Source organism: Ruditapes philippinarum, unplaced genomic scaffold (genome assembly GCF_026571515.1).
Source record: "Ruditapes philippinarum isolate M1 unplaced genomic scaffold, ASM2657151v2 ctg1975_1_1_1_1, whole genome shotgun sequence".
NCBI lineage: Eukaryota > Metazoa > Mollusca > Bivalvia > Venerida > Veneridae > Ruditapes > Ruditapes philippinarum.
The window spans coordinates 61081-81866 of record NW_026864515.1 but is presented as its reverse complement, the minus strand read 5'-3'; the positions used below and the strand labels follow the sequence as shown (position 1 = coordinate 81866).

Genomic DNA, 20786 nt, shown 5'->3' with positions numbered 1-20786 from the left:
TAGCTCAATACCGTTTCTAGCAATCTGTTTTGGTGAGCGTTTAAGAGCCTGATGACCCTCACCTGACGGTCTTTGATAATGATTATCTGTGTAAAATATATAATCTTATAACTCTATAAACCGGTGCCATTTCATCTGTTTAATCAAATATTTTCAAAAATATTTTGTAGAATATTTTGGGCAAAAAGGCCAATGAAGAGTTTGACGATACAACCAAAGGACAAACAAGTAATCCAATCATTGAACTCTCAGAATTAAAAACCAGCACGGACTTTGCCAGGTCAAACAAGGTAATTCAAGTGCATGTGTACGAAGAAAATTTCTGACATTTATTTGAATAACAATAGAAAGTACATGTATTTAAACTTAAAAAAAAACATGTTGGTCAACTAATTGAAAGATTTGTAACACTTACTGAGAAGTATGAATTCAATTATACGATCCATATTTCTATTTTACTTTGTCCCTTTCAGAAGAGGCCAGACCATATGAACAGACGCAGTAAGAGTGATCTTACTCAAGAGCTTGAGGTAGATGAAGTTGCAACCATGATAAATTAATAATAATACTTCATTACTTGCCATATTTACGAATTTTACTGTCTAAGAATGAGCCTATACAAAACACGGACTAATTAGATTATTTGGTATCAAAGTACGTCAGCGGTTCTTCAAATGATAAGGAAGTTCTGACTAAACACCACACTTATATCTGCTTTATACTACAAGAATATACTGATGTTTTTATGCCCCGGGCATATAGTAATTGAACCGTCCGTCCGTCTGTTCGTCCGTCCGTCCGAACAAACATTTTGGGTTAAGGGGCTATATAATAAAGAGAACAAAAGAGAACAATAGGTTCATTCCGTGATCAAGGGTTACTAAGGGCTACTAGGGTTTATGGGCTAGTAGCCCATAGTAGCCCTTAAGTAAACAAAGAAAATAACAAAGAAAAAAGCCCCTATACCAAAAATGTTGGAACGTCCCTCTGTCCGTACGAGGTTAACCTAGAATGGCAAGTTGGATTTTTCTTAAGTTCTACCTGTACCAATGGCTTCATAATTTACACACTTACTAATGCATACAAAGTATATGATCTGGGCAAGTTACATAACTATGGCTTTTATTTGCACCAAGTTATGGCCCTTTTCAGCACTTAGAAAATGAATAATGGTTAACCTAAACCGGCAAGATGGAAATAACTTATGTTCTATCTGAAGTAATGGCTTAATAATTTTCACACTTACTTATCAATACAATGTACATGATATTGCCAAGTTATATAAATGTGCCATCCATTTTCCCAGTAATTTTCCTTTTTATCACTTTGAAAATAGGGCCTTGTATGGTTAACCTATTCCGCCAAGTTGGATTTATCAAAAAAAATTCACCTAATTACTTAATTTATTTAATGATATCTTTCATATTTGGTAGCTGGATACCTTTAACGGTCCCCTAATTTTTTGTGACGTTAGGCATCTCTAGGTCAAGGTCAAGGTCACTTGTGCAAAAAATAAATCTAAACATTTCTGCTCATACAACCTTTATTTTTAAGTTAATGTCTTTCATGTTTATAATAGTCATACCAAGGGAGGTCCTCTTCCTTTTCCTTTAGTAAGGGGTCATTTGGGTCAAGGTCACCAATGTCAAAAATAGATTTTTTACACTTTTACAGGTGTATTAACCTTATTCTATCGACAGATGTCTTGTATATTTGTAGGAACATAAAATTGAGAAAATCTCATTCGGATGGAGGTAGGGGTCAGTTGGGTCAATGTCACCAGTGCTAAAAACAGATTTTTACACTTTTGCTCATACAGCCTTTATTTATTGACAGATTTGTATTATAATTGGTAGAAAGATAACTTACATGGTATTCTTCCTTTGGATGGAGTAAGGGGTCAGTTGGGTCAAGGTCAACAGTGCTAAAAATAGATTTTTACACTTTTGCCCATAAAGCCTTTATATATTGACAGATTTATTTCATATTTGGTAGGAAAATAAGTTGCATGATATTCTTCCTTTGGATTGATGTAGAGGTCAGTTGGGTCAAGGTCACCAGTGCTAAAATAGATTTTTTACACTTTTGCCCATACAGCCTTTATTTTAAATATTGTTACTGAAAAGAATCTGAGCCGGGGGCATTTGTGTTTAATAAACACGTTCTTGTTTCTAAATTCAATTCATTATCATTTTGTTTCACCGGTGTAATGGAGAACGTATACATCTATTCTCTTGAGCACAAAATGAGTCATTGTTAGTTTCATGATGATCTCATGATCCCAAATTTTACGTATACAATTTTCTACCATTTTTCTTCGAACTTGATAGGAGTGATAAGGAGTGATAAGGTGTCTGTCACCTATATCATAAAATATGTTTTCATGCCTTGCCTGATCCATAAAGTGGCCATTAGAGCTCTAGAGTAGACTCTATTCATGATCAAGAAAAACTGATTGTCAGAAACCTAGTGCCCCTTTTGTGCTTTTATTTGGAGAATTTTGACCACTTGTTTCGTTTGAGAAATTAATATCTTACTAAGGGTGATCTTAAACTTGACCCTGCAGTGAGAAATTTCTCTTATGTTACAGATATGTCTAGCAAAGTATTTGAGATGAGTGATACAGGTCAAGCCCGACCCACTTGTTATATGGATGCTTATCATGTAATATATAGAATATATAGAATATGATTTACATTAAATGAATTCATAACATTTGAGAATCATAAAATGATCATGATGTTATATGTGCATACGCTTTTATTACAGAAAGCTGTGGCACAAAGAGCTAAAACAATCGACATACAAACGGATAACAAAGACAAGAAACTTCCAGATAAGGTAATAAGACCTGTGACTATGAATGAAAATAAGGTAAATTTTCTACGTGAACATGCGTGTGAATTCATAAACTTTATAGGCATTACTACGAAAGGGCAACTTCTCCAAACTATCGCTACTGACTATTGTCTTTAAGATAAGTCTTGTCTACATAAAGGCAAGGAACAGATCATTAAGGGCTCACATTGCAAAGTTTATCTACAAACTGCATAGCTTACTAGATCTTTGTTTATAAATCAGTTTATGGGTAAGTGAAAAGATATATAATTGCTGAACGTTGCTCAATTGATTAATGCGATCACTCGGACATGGAGAATAAAGTATGAGTTTCACCGACACACTATAATGAAACCTTAATTAGTATTCTGTGTAAGTCATGAACCTGTGTTTGTTATATCAGTTTGTAACTTGTGTTTGTTTTTATCACCAGGTCCATGACAATGGGGTACATATGAGCTCAAATGGTTCGATAGATACAATAAAGAGACAAAAAGGTTATGCTGAGCTTTGTGATGAGTTACAGGTACATGTTCTAATTCCATAAAAATCTCTTTTTTTATACTTTTCCAAAATTTAAAGTCCTCGTTTAATTTTATATTGATAGATTTGATTACAGTACTAGTAATATGTTGAATGAAGAATAGTTAAGAGAAAGTATAGCTATTCCTAGACTTTTAAATTGAAGAGATATTGCAAAACATAGGAATACAAATATTTTCAAGATACAGTATATGTATAAAAATTATATTATAGAAAAAATTGACTGAAAGAGCCAACTTAATAGAAGAAGATGAAACAAACGGAAAGTCACATATTGGAGGACCGACGCCAACAGATCAGAAAACTGTTACGCCAACCGATCAGAAAACTGTGATGCCAACCGATCAGAAGACTGTGACGTCATCAGATCAGAAAACTGTGACGCAAACAAAGCAGAAAACTGTGACGCAAACAGAGCAGAAAACCGTGACGCCAACAGATCAGAAAATTGCGACGTCTTCAGATCAGAAACCTGTGACGCAAACAGAGCAGAAAACTGTGACGCCAACCGATCAGAAAACTGCGACGCCAACCGATCAGAAGACTGTGACGTCATCACATCAGAAAACTGTGACGCAAACAAAGCAGAAAACTGTGACTCAAACAGAGAAGAAAACCGTGACGCTAACCGATCAGAAAACCGCGACGCCAACCGATCAGAAGACTGTGACGTCATCAGATCAGAAAACTGTGACGCAAACAAAGCAGAAAACTGTGATGCAAACAGATCAGAAAACCGTGACGCCAACAAATCAGAAAATTGCGACGTCTTCAGATCAGAAGACTGTGACGTCATCAGATCAGAAAAATGTGACGCAAACAAAGCAGAAAACTGTGACGAAAACAGAGCAGAAAACCGTGACGCCAACCGATCAGAAGACTGTGACGTCTTCAGATCAGAAAACTGTGGCGCAAACAGAGCAGAAAACTGCGACGCCAACAGATCAGAAAACTGTGACGCAAACAGATCAGAAAACTGAAAATGATTCTACTATATCAGATAAGGCAAGTACTGAGCAACTGAATAAGTTTTACAATGCTTTCGTGAATATTTCGTTTCGGATAGTAGTGGCACCTCATATAAGATATCTTTTTCTTGCACCTCAGACAGGATTATCTACTGCTTACACCGGTGCTAGAAAACTCTGTCTTACACCCAACAAGTCGCGTGCTTTAAATGACTTCATTGACGCGCACCTTTTATGAATGAATTGCGTTCTTAGGATGACGTCATTTTTCTGTTATAAATGAAGTTGTATGTTCATACGCTACTATAAGAAAAAAAGTGCGTAATGATAATATCAGTTTTCATAATTTCTGTTCCGAAAATAATTGACATGTAATATGCACGAAAAAGAATCAAACACCGGCTGTTGGTACAGACGGGAATATCCAGCTCTCGGGTAACTGTTTAGCGGAAACTCGGCAGAGCCTCGTTACCGCCGTAAACAGTTACCCTCGAGCTAGATATTCCGGTCTGTACCGGCAGCCAGTGTAAGATTCTTATATCCCCACGTGTAATTTTGTTGTGATTAGTGCTTCCGAACCGGATTTTTAATAGCTGCTTTCTTTTTGTAAACAGAATTTATCTTCAATGAGTAATAGCTTCAGTATATGTAATTACATGTATTTAAATTTTCATGAACTGCATAAAATTTTATTCATCTAAAGGCATACTAGTTTTTTTTTTTTTTTTTTTTTTTTTCAGGCCCCACATGGGGTAACCCCATTTATTCGCTTCGTCATATAACCATTTGTGGGTCGAAGCACATCCCACAGTGGTTTTACAATTATTTGTTTTCATGCATATGAACGGTTATACCAGATGTGGAACCAATGTAATGAAAGAAAAAAAAACAACAATTACAAAAAAAAAAATCAAAGAAAACACACACACACACACACGCACACACACACCAACACACACACACACACACACACACACACAATAACAACAACAACAACAAAAAACACAAAGAGACAGGGACGACACATGCATTCATACTCGCACTCATAACCGTATTTTTTTAAGAAATAGTTTCAAAAGCATCAACAGTATATAAAATCTAAAGCATGCTATTTTGGCTTGAATTATTTCTTAATTACTTAAACTCAAAAACAGTACTTTTCAGTGTAGAAATAATATTTTCTCAGCTGACATTTTTCTTTTTTAAAATATAAAAATAAATTTTCTAAAAAGACTCCAAACATTTTCAAATTTCGGTAATCTATTATTTATGATTGCTACCTCTTTATCAGTCTTGAGCTTTTGTGTTATAAAGTTTTTGGCTGCAATCATTGATAAAGAAAGATCAAGCATTTTACACTGATAAATATACATTTTAAAGTATACTAAAAATAAGTTTTTTGCGTTAGATAAATCATCCTTTGCATTATAGCCAAACATCATTTCTTTTATACCCAAAGATAAAAAAGGTGCTTCATTTATTTTAAGAAATTCCTTTATAAATTTTTTGACAATGGGACACATCCAGAATAGATGCTCAATGCTTTCAACATCATTACTACAAAAAGAACATAAAGGACTTTCTTTATACTTAATTTTGTATAAAAGATGATTGGTTCCAATAATCCTGTGTAAAATTCTTGTTTGGAACCATTGCAACTTAGCACATTTTGTAATTCTAAAAGGCATTTCGAATATAATTTTCCATTCGTTTTCACTAAAAGCTAAATTAAGGTTATTTGTCCATTTTTCGATACTTGTTGGCTTTGATTTGTTTTTATTTAATATATTATAGAAAGGTTTTGCTCCATTTATGTCTGATATAATATCTTTAAAGTATAGCGGTATGTCTGGGCCAATGCTTTTCTGTTGGATGTTATAGATTATATTATATTTATTTAAAAATTGCTTTACTGATAGAATCATACCGTTGAAAATTAAGATATTAGATTGGACATTGTATCTTTTTATAAATTCATTATAAGATAAAAACTTTCCATCAGATATAAGGTGTTCTATGTTACAAACTCCAGCATCGAACCATGATTTTAAATATACGCTTTTTGAACCAATTAATATGTTATTGTTATAAAATAAAGGATGTTTTCCGAAAGAATGATTTTCGATTGGAATTAATTCAATATAGCGTGAAAATGCTGTAAAAGTGTCCTTCCAAAAAAGATTGTTTGTTTCTTTTGCAAGTTTATCAAAATAATGGTTTCCGCAGTGAAAAAACTTTTGCATATCTATTTTGTCGTAAAGAATACTTTTCCAACTAGCATTTGAGATTATTCTTTTAAACCATGTTATTTTTAATGACATGATAAAGGCAGAAATATTTATCATCTGCAAGCCGCCCTCATCATAGTTTTTTACAATAACGGAAGACTTAATTTTTACATTTCCTTGCCAAATAAAGTCATAAAACATTTTATTTAATACACTGATTACATTTTCAGAAGGGTTTGGTAGTGAAATGAATAAATGATTAAGAGATGAAATCAAAAGAGATTTAATGACAGCAATTTTACCTATTGGTGTGAGAATTCTTCTTTTCCAATTTTGAATAACCTTTCGGATATTTTCTATTCTTTCGCTATAATTTAAATCTATTATTTTACTTAAGTCAACATGAAAATTTATGCCTAACATTTTAAATTGATGTTGATTCCAAGACAATTTCCATCTTGTTTTTATACTGTTTTGAGAATATTTCATTTTTCCTATCCACACAACCTTAGTTTTATCAAAATTAACATTAAGTCCCGATAGTTGTGCAAAATCTGACAAGATTTCCAAAGATTTATTTAAAGACGCACTTGATCCATCTAAAATCATTGTTGTGTCATCTGCAAATTGTGACAATTTATGTTCTACATTGTTAATGTTTATTCCTTTAATAATCTTATCATTTCTTATTTTTAAAGCTAGAACTTCAGCACATAATATAAAAATATAACATGAAAGAGGATCTCCTTGTCGGCAGCCTCTACCTATTTTTACAAAATTTGATAAAAACCCACATTGATTAACAGCAGAAGTTGCATCCTTATATAAAATATCAAACCATTTTTTTATAGACGGACCAAAGTTAAAAAAAGACAGAGTATTCTGTACAAATGACCAAGAGAGTGAATCAAAAGCTTTTTCAAAATCTATTAAAAGGAAAAGTCCAGGAATGTTATTTTCTTCAGTATACTGCATGATATCATAGATAAGACGGGTATTTTCTCCAATATATCTTCCTTTGATGAAACCTGTTTGATCTTTATTTATTAGTTTATCTAGAGTAAGTTTTATTCGATTCGCTATGCAACCTGCAGCAATTTTGTATACGGTATTTAGAAGTGTTATAGGTCTCCAATTTTTCACGAATTGTTTAGGTTTATTTTCTTTTGGAATACATGTTATTACACCTTGTGTTTGGGTCACTGACAATTTATTTGAAGTATAAGCATCATTGATAGCTCTTACCACAAAAGGACCTAAATTTTTCCAGAATACCTTATAAAAATCTGCACTAAAGCCTGATGTCCCCGGGCTTTTATTATTTGCCATATTTTGTAAAACTTTACTAGCTTCTTCATAATTTATATAGCCTTCTAATACATTGGATTCCGATTCACTTAAAACCGGTGCATCTATATTTTCCACAAATTGTAAAAATTGATCATTTGCATCATATGCTGATTTTTTGCTGAAAAGAGTTCTATAAAAATCTTCAATTTCTTTTAATATTAACTTTTGATCATTAAGAATACTACCGTCGTCTTTTTGAATCTTATGTATAGTCTTAGTTATGTAACTATGTTTTTCTAAACCGCAAAAAAAATTTGAAGGTTTTTCTCCTTCTAACGTCCATTTTGCTCTTGACCTTATAAGATAACCCTGAAGCTGAATATTATTAAGTTCTTTTAGATTATTTTGCAATTCTTGCAATCGGTTAAGTTTATCGTCTGACAAGTTTGATTCGATTTCATGTATTTCATTTATTATTCTTTTTTCATCATTTCTTTCTTTTTTCTTAAGATAACTGCTGTAAGATATAGCTGTCCCTCTCAGTTCCATTAAAAGTGTTTCTAAAAACAACTGATCGTTTGTCGTAAACTGAATTTCATCATTTGGTATTTCCGATATATTTTCAAGGTTATATATAGGTAAAGCATACTGTTTTTTAATATCAACTATTTTTGTCTGTATTTTATTCAAATAATCTATATCTTTTAAAAGGGAATTATTATGTTTCCATAGACCTTTTCCGTGTATAAAGTCATTAAACTTTATCTTCATTATAAGAATTGAATGATCTGACTGATAGTTTGTCTCAATTTTAATATTTTCTACATGAGGGAAAATTGTTTCAGTTACCAGGAAAAAATCAAGGCGTGCTTGTTGGAGTGGAGTCGGTTTACGCCAAGTGTATCTGTTCAGATTTGGAAAAAATTCTCTGAATGGATCAACAAGATTTCGCTGATCAATATTTTGTAATATACAAATTTATAGTTGTAATAATCTTTGTCAGGATCTAGAACTAAGTTAAAATCTCCACACAGGATATAAGAATCGTTTCCTATTCTGTCAATGATATCAAACAGTTCACTGTAAAAAATTGGTTGATCTGTATACTAGGCATACTAGTTAGTGTTATTCGATAAGTAAATGGGTTATTCTCTTATTTTCTCATCTTATTTTCTTTCATACTATCTATTCTTATTTCTAATTTTTTTCTTACATTAATATAACAGCGATCCTCAAATCTTGGCGTCTGCTTTGTAATAATTTCATTTAAGATACTAGAATGTTTTGATTTATGAAAATTAAATTTTGATTCTTTGTTTTTAGACAATTCCGATTAGACGAACAAAGTCATTGGATGGTGTCAAAACTCCAATACAGAAAGATGATAAGGCTTCCACTCCCACGAAGGTAGACTATTTGATTTTAGAACTCTAAATGTTAATATACAAATATAAGGCTCTAAAATATATGAAGTATTGATAATAATGATTATTTGATTTGGTTTAGGCTTTTCCGAATATTGTTATGTACGAATCCTACGTGGCTGCTTGTCTTGCACAATGGCAACTGTTTTAAGTGGTAAAACCGTATTGAGGCTTATGCGGTAGTAAGGATTTAGCGTAGCTAGGCTTGGTATCAGTTAACCATAAGTATGTAAATCGCCCAAACAGAAAACACCATGACAAATTGACATATGAAAGTAAAGGATGATCGAAACTTTCACCTGTAATAAGTAGCAGTACAAGAAGAATCTTAATTGTTATTTCTTTTTGTATAGATTTCTTAGAATATAAAAGAATCCATTTTTCTTGTAAAGTGTAAATAAACTTTTATGTAATGACGAAACATATGTTAATAATGTAAATGTTATAATATTGGCATGAAATTAAAACTTACTGTGTTATCACAGGGAACTAAGAATAGATGGAGCTATACTGATGGTACATGGATCAAGAAAGAAGTACATGTAAAAGACGATTCTGTTGATCAACAAGCGGCTCTTGAAATTAAACAGGTGACAGAGTTGAAGGAAGATTCTATTGATATAAAGAAACAAGAAGAGGTAACAATTGTTTTAGACTTGCATTCTAAAAATTAATTTAGATTTTTGCTAAGTCTGGAATATCATCGTATGAGTACTATAAAGAACTTATGCATATTATTTTTATCAATTATATACGTGACTGACATTTTAAGAAAAATTGATTTGGCACTGTCTCTCATGATAATTATATAGTACATTTTTATGAATTCTAGGAGCAAAGGAAAGATGAAAAGGAAAAGGAGAAAAACAGTGAGAAAGTAGAAGTGAAGAATGAGAAAAATAAGGTAGAGCTGTTTTATTTTATATAATTATCAAGCATGTGTAATATCCTTTTAATTAATACCTCATACCAGTTATATGTAACGTAACATTAGAAGTTCAAAATCAAAATTTTATTCTATTCTCTTCAAAAATAGTTTTTGTTTGAAGGCAGCTTTTACAAAATTGTTCTGTTACACGATCATGATGGTTTAGCTTACCATAGTTCAAAGAGCTGAGTTCTCAACTCAGATGTCCGCTCGTACTTAATCTGGTCATCAACACACAAGTAAAACTAAAAAGTCGCCATAATAATTATGATAAATTAAATGTTGGTGTGAGTTGAGATGGAGATATTTGCCAGTATCACATACTTATGGGAGGGGGGAGTGTGGAGTGAATTAAGAAGAAAACAGCGAAATGGTCTGATGGTTTAGGGTTTAAGAAATTATTTTTCAGATCTTTTCAATCAATTTTTTATGATGCAGTTTTTCCCATTAGGGACATATAACCATTTTCCTAAATAAGCTTTTTTCTGTGTTCAAACTCTGACTTAGACCCTGACCCCTTACTCTTTTTATCAGTTGCATACATGTATATAAAAATTATAAATATAACAAAAATATGTGTAGGATATAATTATTCAACATGCTTTGGGACTCCTATTTTGAAAATATTAGTGAGATCCTTGTTTATTTCAATGGTTCAGCATCTTGTTTTGTGTCTACATTGATGTTATCACTAATTCAAAGAAAGACTATTAGTTTTAGACACTGAAGAGTTACTTTGAAGATAAACAGTTAATGTATATATTGGATATAAAATGATTTATTTTCTTTGTGGTATTTTCTTAATTTTATGATAATAGTGTGATTAATGGATAAATTGTTACATTTATCTGATATCTTTTTTTCGAAGATTTTGAAGTAGCAAACATAAAAATAGCAAATATTTTCGAACGTGCTACGGGGGTCTTACCCCCCTCCCACGCCCATTCCAATTCCTGCGCAGAACTTGCCGATGTGCCTTGCAAAATTTCTGAGGAAAGGCTTGGCTTTATAAATTCAAATTAAAAACTATTTTTCATGTATTTTATTATACTGTTTACAATTTTGTTTTAATTTTGTGTATTGTTAAATGTTTTAAGTGGTGAAATTATATTCAGTGTGTACATAAAAGTGTGTTCCTTACTAACATCCAACTATTATTTTTTTGCCAAAGAGCCGAGGAGAGAGTCAACGCAGAAAATGCCTTGATGTCAAAGATCTAGAGGTAGGTGAAATTACAAATTTATTCGTGATAAGTCTTTCTGAATCAGCTGTGAGAGACGAATGGACAACTGACTTAATGTCCTTGATCAATTGCCACAAGGAAACTTTCGCCTAGGCCTGGGATCATATCAGCGACCCCTGAATTAATAATCCGATGCTTTTCCGATTGAGCTAACCGGGTTACAAAAAAGTTTTTACGGTTTTCGTTAAATAGATATATCATACACGTCTACCTTAACATCTTAACACAAAATGCTTTAAGGCGAGCCTTTTAAGGGCTGATCACTCGTGTGTCCAAAGTTGCTATACTTCCTTCTTGATCAAACTTCATAAAAATTATTCTCTGAAATCACTCTTCAAAATTATATAAATGTTTCGTGTCCGATTAATAAGTAGATTATTAGAGCGAAGGGAAGCCTTTAGAAACGGCATAATATGCTTTAGAAACGATTTATTTTCTTATTTATAAAAGACAAGCTTTTATTTAATGATACATGTACTAATTGGATTAAAGCTAACAAACTAATAAAGATGAATAAGAAGTTGACATAGGGTGACTTTTGGTTTAGGTGTTTCATTTACGTACTTTTGTTTTGTTACAAATTTTCAACTTATCTAGCAACACATCTCAGATGAACGATTTAATATCGACAAGGGTCTCTTTAAACATAATTTCATAACATTTTATACGTGAAACAATGCATAATCTGAATTAAAATAATTTGCAATTAATGATTTTCTATTCAAAGTAAATAATATATGCATACACATTTATTACAGAAAGCTCTGGCCAATCAAAAAAAGGCAGATACAACCAACGAACAAACAAATACAAAAGATTCAAAACTTTCAAGTCAGAAAACCGAACATGTTGCTGATGTGGTATATGAGGTATGATATCGAACAAGAGGAACGAGAAATAAGACTGAAACTGCATCTCCGAAACTGCATCTCCTACATAAATACTTACATTTAATAAACACTAGAGGAATGACCATTTTGTCGTGCTCTACCGATACTGCTAGAATTGTTACTGTCTTCTGAATAAGATTGCTGCCATAGCTAAGAAAGAAATAATTATAACTTATCATTAAATGATTCTTTACGAAAATGTAAATTCATTATGGTCTGCAGACACGTTGACTGTCTTTTTATTAGCATGTAAGAATGGAGATAGATATATTTTTATCTTGCATTATAATATAAAAAACACGATTTATAGTTCAATGCTTTGCAATTAATCACTCAGGCCTAAAGGCTTTCGTGATAATATTCCTACGCTTTTAAATTCGAACCTTGCATTATTCTACAACAATGCACTCAAAATTGATATTTATTTCCTAAATAAAATATCATGATTGTTTCATTTACCAATAAGTGAAAATCTTTGCTCCCCCAACATGGTACTATAAGTCATTAAACATATTTCATATTTTACGTATATATAGGAATATGAAAATACTTCTATGTATAGATCATACCTCTAGATTAATATTACATCAAATAATATAGTATCTACTAGATTTTGTTTAAATTTGGGAAGCAATTAACTGGTATGTGAGGCAAGATGGTATGTAGATCCTTGGGTTGGAGACAATACGAACGTGATAAATGTTATAAATGGATCTGGATCACATGTGTAGTTAAAATTGTTGAATTAATGTTCTATAGGTACCGGAATGTACACCAAGCAAGCAAGATGAGACTGGTTTTAATGATCAACAAACGGCACCTAAAATTAATCAAGTTGATCAACCAGGAGGAAAAACATACCATGATGTAAACAATTCACCGGGAAAGGTTAGTTTGCATAAGAACCATTGTATCATATCGAGAAAATTTGATGGAATGACCTGTAATTATTAGGTTTAAGGCACTTCAGTGCTCTTATTTACTTACATATTTGAAAATGTTTTATATTCTATGATCTGAATAAAACGTTTTTGTTTTAAAATATGATTAAGATTATAACGCATTAGCTTTTTAATTCTCTTCCTACGTAAGCACTTAAGAACTGATTCAAAATTCTATTATTTTCAAATACTTTTAACTCGTCCAAAATTGAAAGCTACAAGGTAACGATTTAAAAGTCTTATGTTTCTACCTAAATAGGATGTTTTTAGAATTTATCCATTTTACTTGTTATATTTGGTAATCTAAACTGAGTTCCATCTGATTTATACCAGTTATTATGTTTAAATGTTCTAAACTTCGAGATAAGGAATTTTATTCACTAGATTTTAAATTAGTATTTCTTTATTTTAAAAGTATATTTTAACCAGTTAGTTCATCTTATTTTTATGGTATTAACAAATATCTGAAATAAATATTGAAACTGATTCTGATTAATCATAGGTAACAGGTTGTACATCAGCCTACCAAGATTTTGTCGATGAGAGAAAAACGGCACCTGAAATTGATCAGTTGCCAGAAGAGAAAACTGAGTCTGCAGTGATTGATTCAGTGAAGGTAAGTTTAAATTATTGGACATAGTATCGGATCATTTTGAATGTATTCTTAAAAAAGTTTATTAGCATAAATCTTGTAGACATGAGGAGGTTAAGGCCACACTTGAATGTCAAATGAAGTGATATGATTGGGATCAGAACAGTTCTCGATTTGGTGTGATACTAATTTTGTGTGGAATCATACTCGTGGGGATTCTTTAACCTAATATGTCATGCATTATACTCGTTCGATGTTAATAACAATTGGATTAACACCCGGAGAATTGACCTGATATTATTTAAATGCTAAGACCCAGGGAGTTAGTCTCAAAGATTACACTCTAAAATCTTTGTAATCAAATATAAATGTATAGTGATGTGTAATAAAAACTAAATACTGTTCATTTCTAAATGAAATTTAAAATGTCTTTGCACATGGTGGCGACATGTTGATACGTGATTATCTTACTGTCCAAAGCATACATAATACTGTCAAGGTCACGATTTTCAATTCAAAGACATGATATGAATTATTCCTAAAAGTGTGTCTTCGGGTGAGAAAAATGTGCAGCCTGACCGCGACTCGAACCCGGGACTCTCCTCGGAATACCGTTTCGCAAATCTACCGACTGAGCTATCCGACCGCTTACACATCTCCCCAAAATAGTAAAATCAGTTCTAAACTTTTTGGACATACTCCCCCCCTTTTATTTTTTGGAATTTTTTCCTCGATGTCTCGTTTGAAAACAGAGAAATGTAAATTTAAAGCTCCGAAGCTATATGCAGGCATTCCCCCCTTTTTGGGTCCCAAAAAGGTCACACGGTAAAAAAAATGGGGGGCCCCCGCCGGGATCTAAACGGGGGCCCTGGGAAAAATTTCCGTTTCGAGTTTTTACCGACTGGGGGCTACCCGGGCCCCGCTTAAAATGTTTTTCCCCTTTAAATAGTAAACCCATTTTCCTGAATTTTGGCAAGTGAAAAAAATTTAAAAAATGGTCATGTTCTCTCTGGAAAGGGAAATGAAAAAAATTTATTTTTTTCAATAAAACTTAAATTTTAAATCTTACTTTTTTATAACCCAAAGGGGCCAGTATTGATTAACAAGTTGTTAATACTTTCCTTTGTCACATATTTATATACTTGCAAATAACGATTAAACATGCTAGAAATATTATTATAGTGACGTTGATAAAATTTTGAATAAAAAAAGTATTTTCATAGGAAATGAGGTGTAAGTGGAGCAAGGAAGTAAAAGGCAATTCTAGGAATCAACAGCAGATACCTGACATTAGACAGGTGCCTGGGAAGAAAACAGACTTTAATGATGATAATAAGCCTGGAAAGGTATGTTTTTGTTACACTTTTATGCTTTATTTTTTTTATCTTTATTTTATGTCGGAAGTAGTTTTGAAGGCAACATGTTTCTTAAATGTATATCTCTTAAGACACAGACAAGGTGAATATTCCCTTTCATTAATGATCATGTCATGTATGGAAAGGTTACTGGTGCGAATAGAATAATTTTAAAGTCAGGTTTGAAAATAAACACCTCATTTATAAACATTAGTGGGACTAAAATATTTAATTGCATTATCTAGAGCCGTATAAGTTATGATGTTCTTAATATGAAAGATTTGATTTTTATACATATATGTTTAATATGTTATTAAACAGAAACATGATTGTTAACTCTACCTTTCCTATTTTGCCGTTTTGTTATATGTTTACATAATGTTTTATGTATAGCTCTTTTTTACTTTTCATGCTTAACTTTGTCTGGGGAAAGCCCCGAAACTTTTCGGATTGAAAGACAGGTGAAGAGATCTTATTAAAAAGAAGTGCAATACACAAATTCCATAACTCTTCGCTTCATTGTTTTTTAAGTTATTGCCGTTCATTTTTTTTTCTAGTATAATTTTGATACGACTATAATCTGTGGAGGTATGACATATGAGGTTGAGAAATATCTGGAGTATGTTTATGACCTCAGTATACATAATTATTATATAATTATTAAACACTCATTTATTTAACTCTTATGACTTCAGTTATGTAAATTGCTTGGAAAAGTGGTAGTTAAATTATTGATAAAATTTCCTTTCCTTTTTTCTTATTAGGCAGATGTGCCTCAAAATAAGCCGACTTTACCCCCAAAGCCAAAGGACCTTCTTCTGGTAAGTGTATTTTATTCAGTTATTCAGTATGCAATTAATTTAATTCAAACTTGTAAAGCCTTTGCGACCATTTGATTGTTGTGTTTAAGTTGTTGACATGTATCAGAGTGTCACGATCAGTTAATGGCAAAAGTAGCGGAAATAATCAATGGAGAAAACAAGCTTATTAACTAATTAAAGTTACAACGTAGGTAGGTAGGTAGGTCTGGATTATCAGATGGTCAGATATATAAATATAGTGATAAAAATTTTAATGCTTGAATTTCAGTTTTAATAGTTTGATTTTTTAACCTTACTTTATACGGAGAATTAAGTTAAACAAATTGTTAAGACTATAGTATATCAAGAATAACCAGAAAATATCAAACGTGTTATATGTGAGATCCACCTGGATAACTTACCGAATACATATCCCATATGATTTCCGAATCAGCAGTGAGGGAATATTGATAAGAAGACTTAATGTCCGGGATCATTTGTTACATAGATATCACGCCTCGCCTGGGAACCGAACCTCACCTAAATTTTCCGCTGTCGTTGGAATCAGGAGAGGGATAATGTTTTGGCGTTGTCCGTCCGTCCGTCCTCCCCTCCGTCCGTCCGAATTTCGTTTCCGCGCTAGTTCTCTGCAACTACTGGCTGGAATTCAACGAAACTTTATTGGAATCAACAATATCAAGAGAAGATGCGCATATCGTCGGCTTGTTCCAGTCAGACACTTCAACTCAGAGTTATGATTAGTTATGCATAGACAGCAATAATCGTTTCCACGCTTCTTCTCCATGACTACTGGCTGGAATTCAACGAAACGTTATGGGTAGCATCAATATCAAGAGGAGATGCGCATATTGTCGGCTTGTTTAAGTGAGACCTTTTAACTCAGAGCCATGGTCCTTAATAAGTTATGCATTATGCTTATAGAGCAAAAATTGTTTCCGCGCTACTTCTCTGAAACTACTGGCTGGAATTCAACGAAACTTTATGGGAACCTTCAATACCAAGAGATGAGCATATCTCCTCCTTGTTCCGATCAGACACTTTAACTCAGAGTTATGGCCCTTGATTAGTTATGCATTATGCATATAGAGAAATAATTGTTTCCCCGCTACTTCTCTGCAACTACTGGCTGGAATTCAATTTAGCTTTATGGGAACCATAAATACTACGAGGAGATGTGCATAATTTGTTGCCTTGTTCAGACAAGACCCTTCATTACAGAGTTATGGCCCTTGATTATTTATGTAGTATGCAGATAGAGCAATATTGCTATTTCTTTGCAACTACTGTATTGATTTCAACAAAACTGTTATTGCCCTAAATATTTTTCGTGTACAAAGAATATTACTGTTTACACCATGATAGATATATATATATAAATAAAGCCTTATGTCTTCAGTTGTTGTGATAGTAATAAACAGTACTCGGCGGGTATATAAATTCAACGAATTTGCTTGTTGAATCTGCGTAAAACAACCTCACTTTAAGATAGAAATCATAAAATGTCGTTATTTAATCTTTTCATTGAAAGCATCTTTTGCTAGTCCGTAAGGCAGTTGAAAACAACTACTTTTGTAGCATATACTATTATTTGAAACTGTTCCATCCTTATTTTATTTATCTGTAGGAAATAGAAGAAGACGGTGCAGATTCAGACGGATATTCTGTATGTACATGTCATTAATTGTATAACCTTCCTCCTGTAAATAATTCATACTGAAAATGTATTTCAAGATGTTGTCTTTTAAGAATATATAGTTTTGACCTATGCAATTTTCATATATGTTTTGATTACGTATTCTTTTCAGCTACCCTGAGCCGTCTCAGGGTGAGCTTGTAGGATCGTTAATTTCGTCGTTTGTCGTTCGTCGTCCATCCACATCTAGTTCGCTAACACTGCCGTAGTCACATTCTTGGCCCAGATGTCATCAAACGTTGTCAGGATGTTTGTACAAGTTTTTGCTTGAATGAGTTTGAACATGTTTAATCTCGGATGAAAAACTAGGCTTACATGAGCTAAAAGTAGAAAAAAATCTTGTTAACACTATAGTGGTAAATTTTTTGTTCCTAATATCTTGGAAATTGGTCAGAAAGGTTGTTCACTAGATGATGTTTTGCTCATGTTCGAATATGGCTCACCTGGAGTCGAAAACTAGGTCACTTTGCCCAACTATGGAAAATTCTTGTTAACACGGTAGATGCTACTGTTTCAGTCCAAATATCCTGGAAATTGGTCAGGAAGGTTGTTAAGTAGCTGATTTTTCGGTCATGTTCCTAAATGGGTAATCTGTGGTCATATTACTTGGTCACACAGCCCAGTATGGAAAACCTTCTTAACACTAAAAGAGGCTTCTGTTTTAGATTCAAATTATCCTTGAAAATCGGGAAAAAAGGTTTTTTCATTTTTTTAAAAAATGGTCTTGAAAAAAAATTGGGTCACACACCCAATTGAGAAAACGGTTAATACTCTAGAGGTACTGTTTTTCGCCGAATGCCCGGGAAACCTCAGAAAGTTTTTAAAGGGATTTCTATGCCATTTTAAATTTGGGGTCATTTTGGGGGAAAAATCTAGTCCAAACCCCAATTATGGAAATAAACATTATTTACATCCTCATCCGAGAGATAATAACTTCACCCCAAATGTCCTTAAATTTTAACATGAAGGTTGTTTCGATAATTTCTAGCTGAAACTTCAATATGGGTTATACGCGGTCAAAAACGACATGTACTGTAGGTCGTAAGACCAAAAATGAAAGAAAAAGCTTGTTGACACTCTAGAGATCACATTTTAGCCCAAATGCCCTGGAATTGGTTAGAAAGGTTGTTTGTTTGATTTCTAAGTCAAGTTTAAATATGGGTCATCTGGGGTAAAAAAAAATAAACTTTTATCAACTCGATGTTGTTTTTAAAACAAGAAATAATAAAAAATAGAGCTAGTGTTACAGTCCTGTCGGTATTACCATGGCCTTCAGCGTCCCCAAAACTCTAATGTTTATCGTAAGTTTTTAAGTTCTCAGTGTATTGTTATCATATTTAGCCACAACCACCCTTGGGAGAAAATCTTCAAGTAGGCTAGACTAAAATTGACCTTCTTTCATAAATAATATTGACCACCTTTAAGGTCAAATGTCCCTTTTTATGCCACCGCAGCATCTGCGATGCGGTGGCATATAGCGATTCACCTGTGTGTGTGTGTGTGTGTGTGTGTGTGTGTTTTGTTTGTGTGTGTGTGTGTTATATAGATTATATAGTGAACTTAAAAAATCTTCTTGTGAAAAACCACTAGTCCAATTTCAACCAAACTTGGCAGGATTGATCCTTGGGTGAAGGGCTTCCAAAGTTGTTCAAAGAATTTAATTCCATGCAGAAATCTGGTTGCCATGGCAACCAAAAGGAATTATAAGAATAAATTTAAAAAATCTTCTTGTAAAGACCCAAAAGGCCTAGAGCTTAGATATTTTGCATAAGGCATTATCTTGGTAGACCTCTACCAAGATTGTTCAAATTATAGCCCTGGGGTCAAAATCGGCCCCGCCCCAGGGGTCATTGATTTTCACTATATGTACATATAGTAAAAACTTAAAATACCTTTTTGTAAAGATCCATAGGCCTAGAGCTTAGATATTTTGCATAAGGCATTGTCTGGTAGACCTCTACCAATATTATTCAAATTATAGCCCTGGGGTCAAAATCAGCCCTGCCCCGGGGGTCATGGATTTTCACTATATGTACATATAGTAAAAATTTAAAATACCTTCTTGTAAAGACCCAAAAGACCTAGAGCTTAGATATTTTGCATAAGGCATTGTCTGATAGACCTCTACCCAGATTGTTCAAATTATAGCCCTGGGGTCAAAATCGGCCCGGCCCGGGGGGTCATTGATTTTCCTCATATTTACATAGTAAAAACTTATAGTAAAAACTTGAAACAAATTTCTTCTAGCAATTGACAAATGCTAGAGGTTAGATACTTTGCACGAAACATTGTGAAGTGAACCTCTAGCAAGAATGTTCAAATAATAGCCCTGGGGGTCAAAATTGCCCCCGCCCCGGGGTCATTGATTTTCAATATATACATATAGTAAAAAATAAAAAAAATCTTATTGTCTGAAGGTACAAGGCTTAGAGCTTTAATATTTGTTAAATGATATCATCTATAGGTACTCTACCAAAGTTGTTCAAATTTTGCCTCTAGTGTCAAAATTAAAAGTGAACTTTGATATCAGCTGACCTAGATTTTGACAAAGTGTATTACATGTTGTCCTTTGATGCAGTCATGAAATTTTAGGCTGTGTGAAATATGACCTTCACCACCAAATTCACTAGACTCAAGTGCATTGATATATTCCTACTCTGATCTTTTATTGAGTTAACAATAGATTTAACCACTAATCTGATAATAAGAATTAGATATGCATTATGACAATCTTCAATTGTGTAGAAACAAAAAAAATCTGCTCCTACACTACTATTTAGTGTTGTATTAATGCGGTGGCATAGCATTTTTCTCAAATGCAATCTTGTTTTTACTTGAATTTTGTTGATTTTGCTATAAATGAGTTCGATGTGATTTATACCTGGACAAAACAAGACTTTTTTCCAAACAAACAAGTTGAATAAATAAGATGTTTTCTTGACCTTAAACTGACCCTGACCATCAAGTTCAAAATATGATCTGATTTATACGTGGACAAGACAAGACATTTTACCAAACAAACAAATTGAATA

General features: G+C 32.9%; 1 protein-coding gene across 2 annotated transcripts in view; it reads left to right on the top strand.

The window, feature by feature from the left end:
• The window catches only part of LOC132725850 (caldesmon-like), a 33824-nt gene that overhangs the window by 7480 nt on the left and 5558 nt on the right, over nt 1–20786 (top strand). The window contains exons 4-18 of one of the 2 annotated variants that reach the window (XM_060711034.1): nt 171–290; nt 474–530; nt 2770–2841; nt 3272–3364; nt 3595–4386; nt 9191–9274; nt 9777–9929; nt 10124–10195; nt 11391–11441; nt 12221–12331; nt 13112–13240; nt 13796–13909; nt 15109–15231; nt 16005–16061; nt 17686–17724. In XM_060711034.1, coding sequence (XP_060567017.1) covers nt 171–290; nt 474–530; nt 2770–2841; nt 3272–3364; nt 3595–4386; nt 9191–9274; nt 9777–9929; nt 10124–10195; nt 11391–11441; nt 12221–12331; nt 13112–13240; nt 13796–13909; nt 15109–15231; nt 16005–16061; nt 17686–17724 — 2067 coding nt within the window. Of the gene's footprint in view, nt 1–170; nt 291–473; nt 531–2769; nt 2875–3271; nt 3365–3594; nt 4387–9190; nt 9275–9776; nt 9930–10123; nt 10196–11390; nt 11442–12220; nt 12332–13111; nt 13241–13795; nt 13910–15108; nt 15232–16004; nt 16062–17685; nt 17725–20786 lie in introns of both variants that reach the window. The other variant, XM_060711033.1, reaches the window with a different exon arrangement.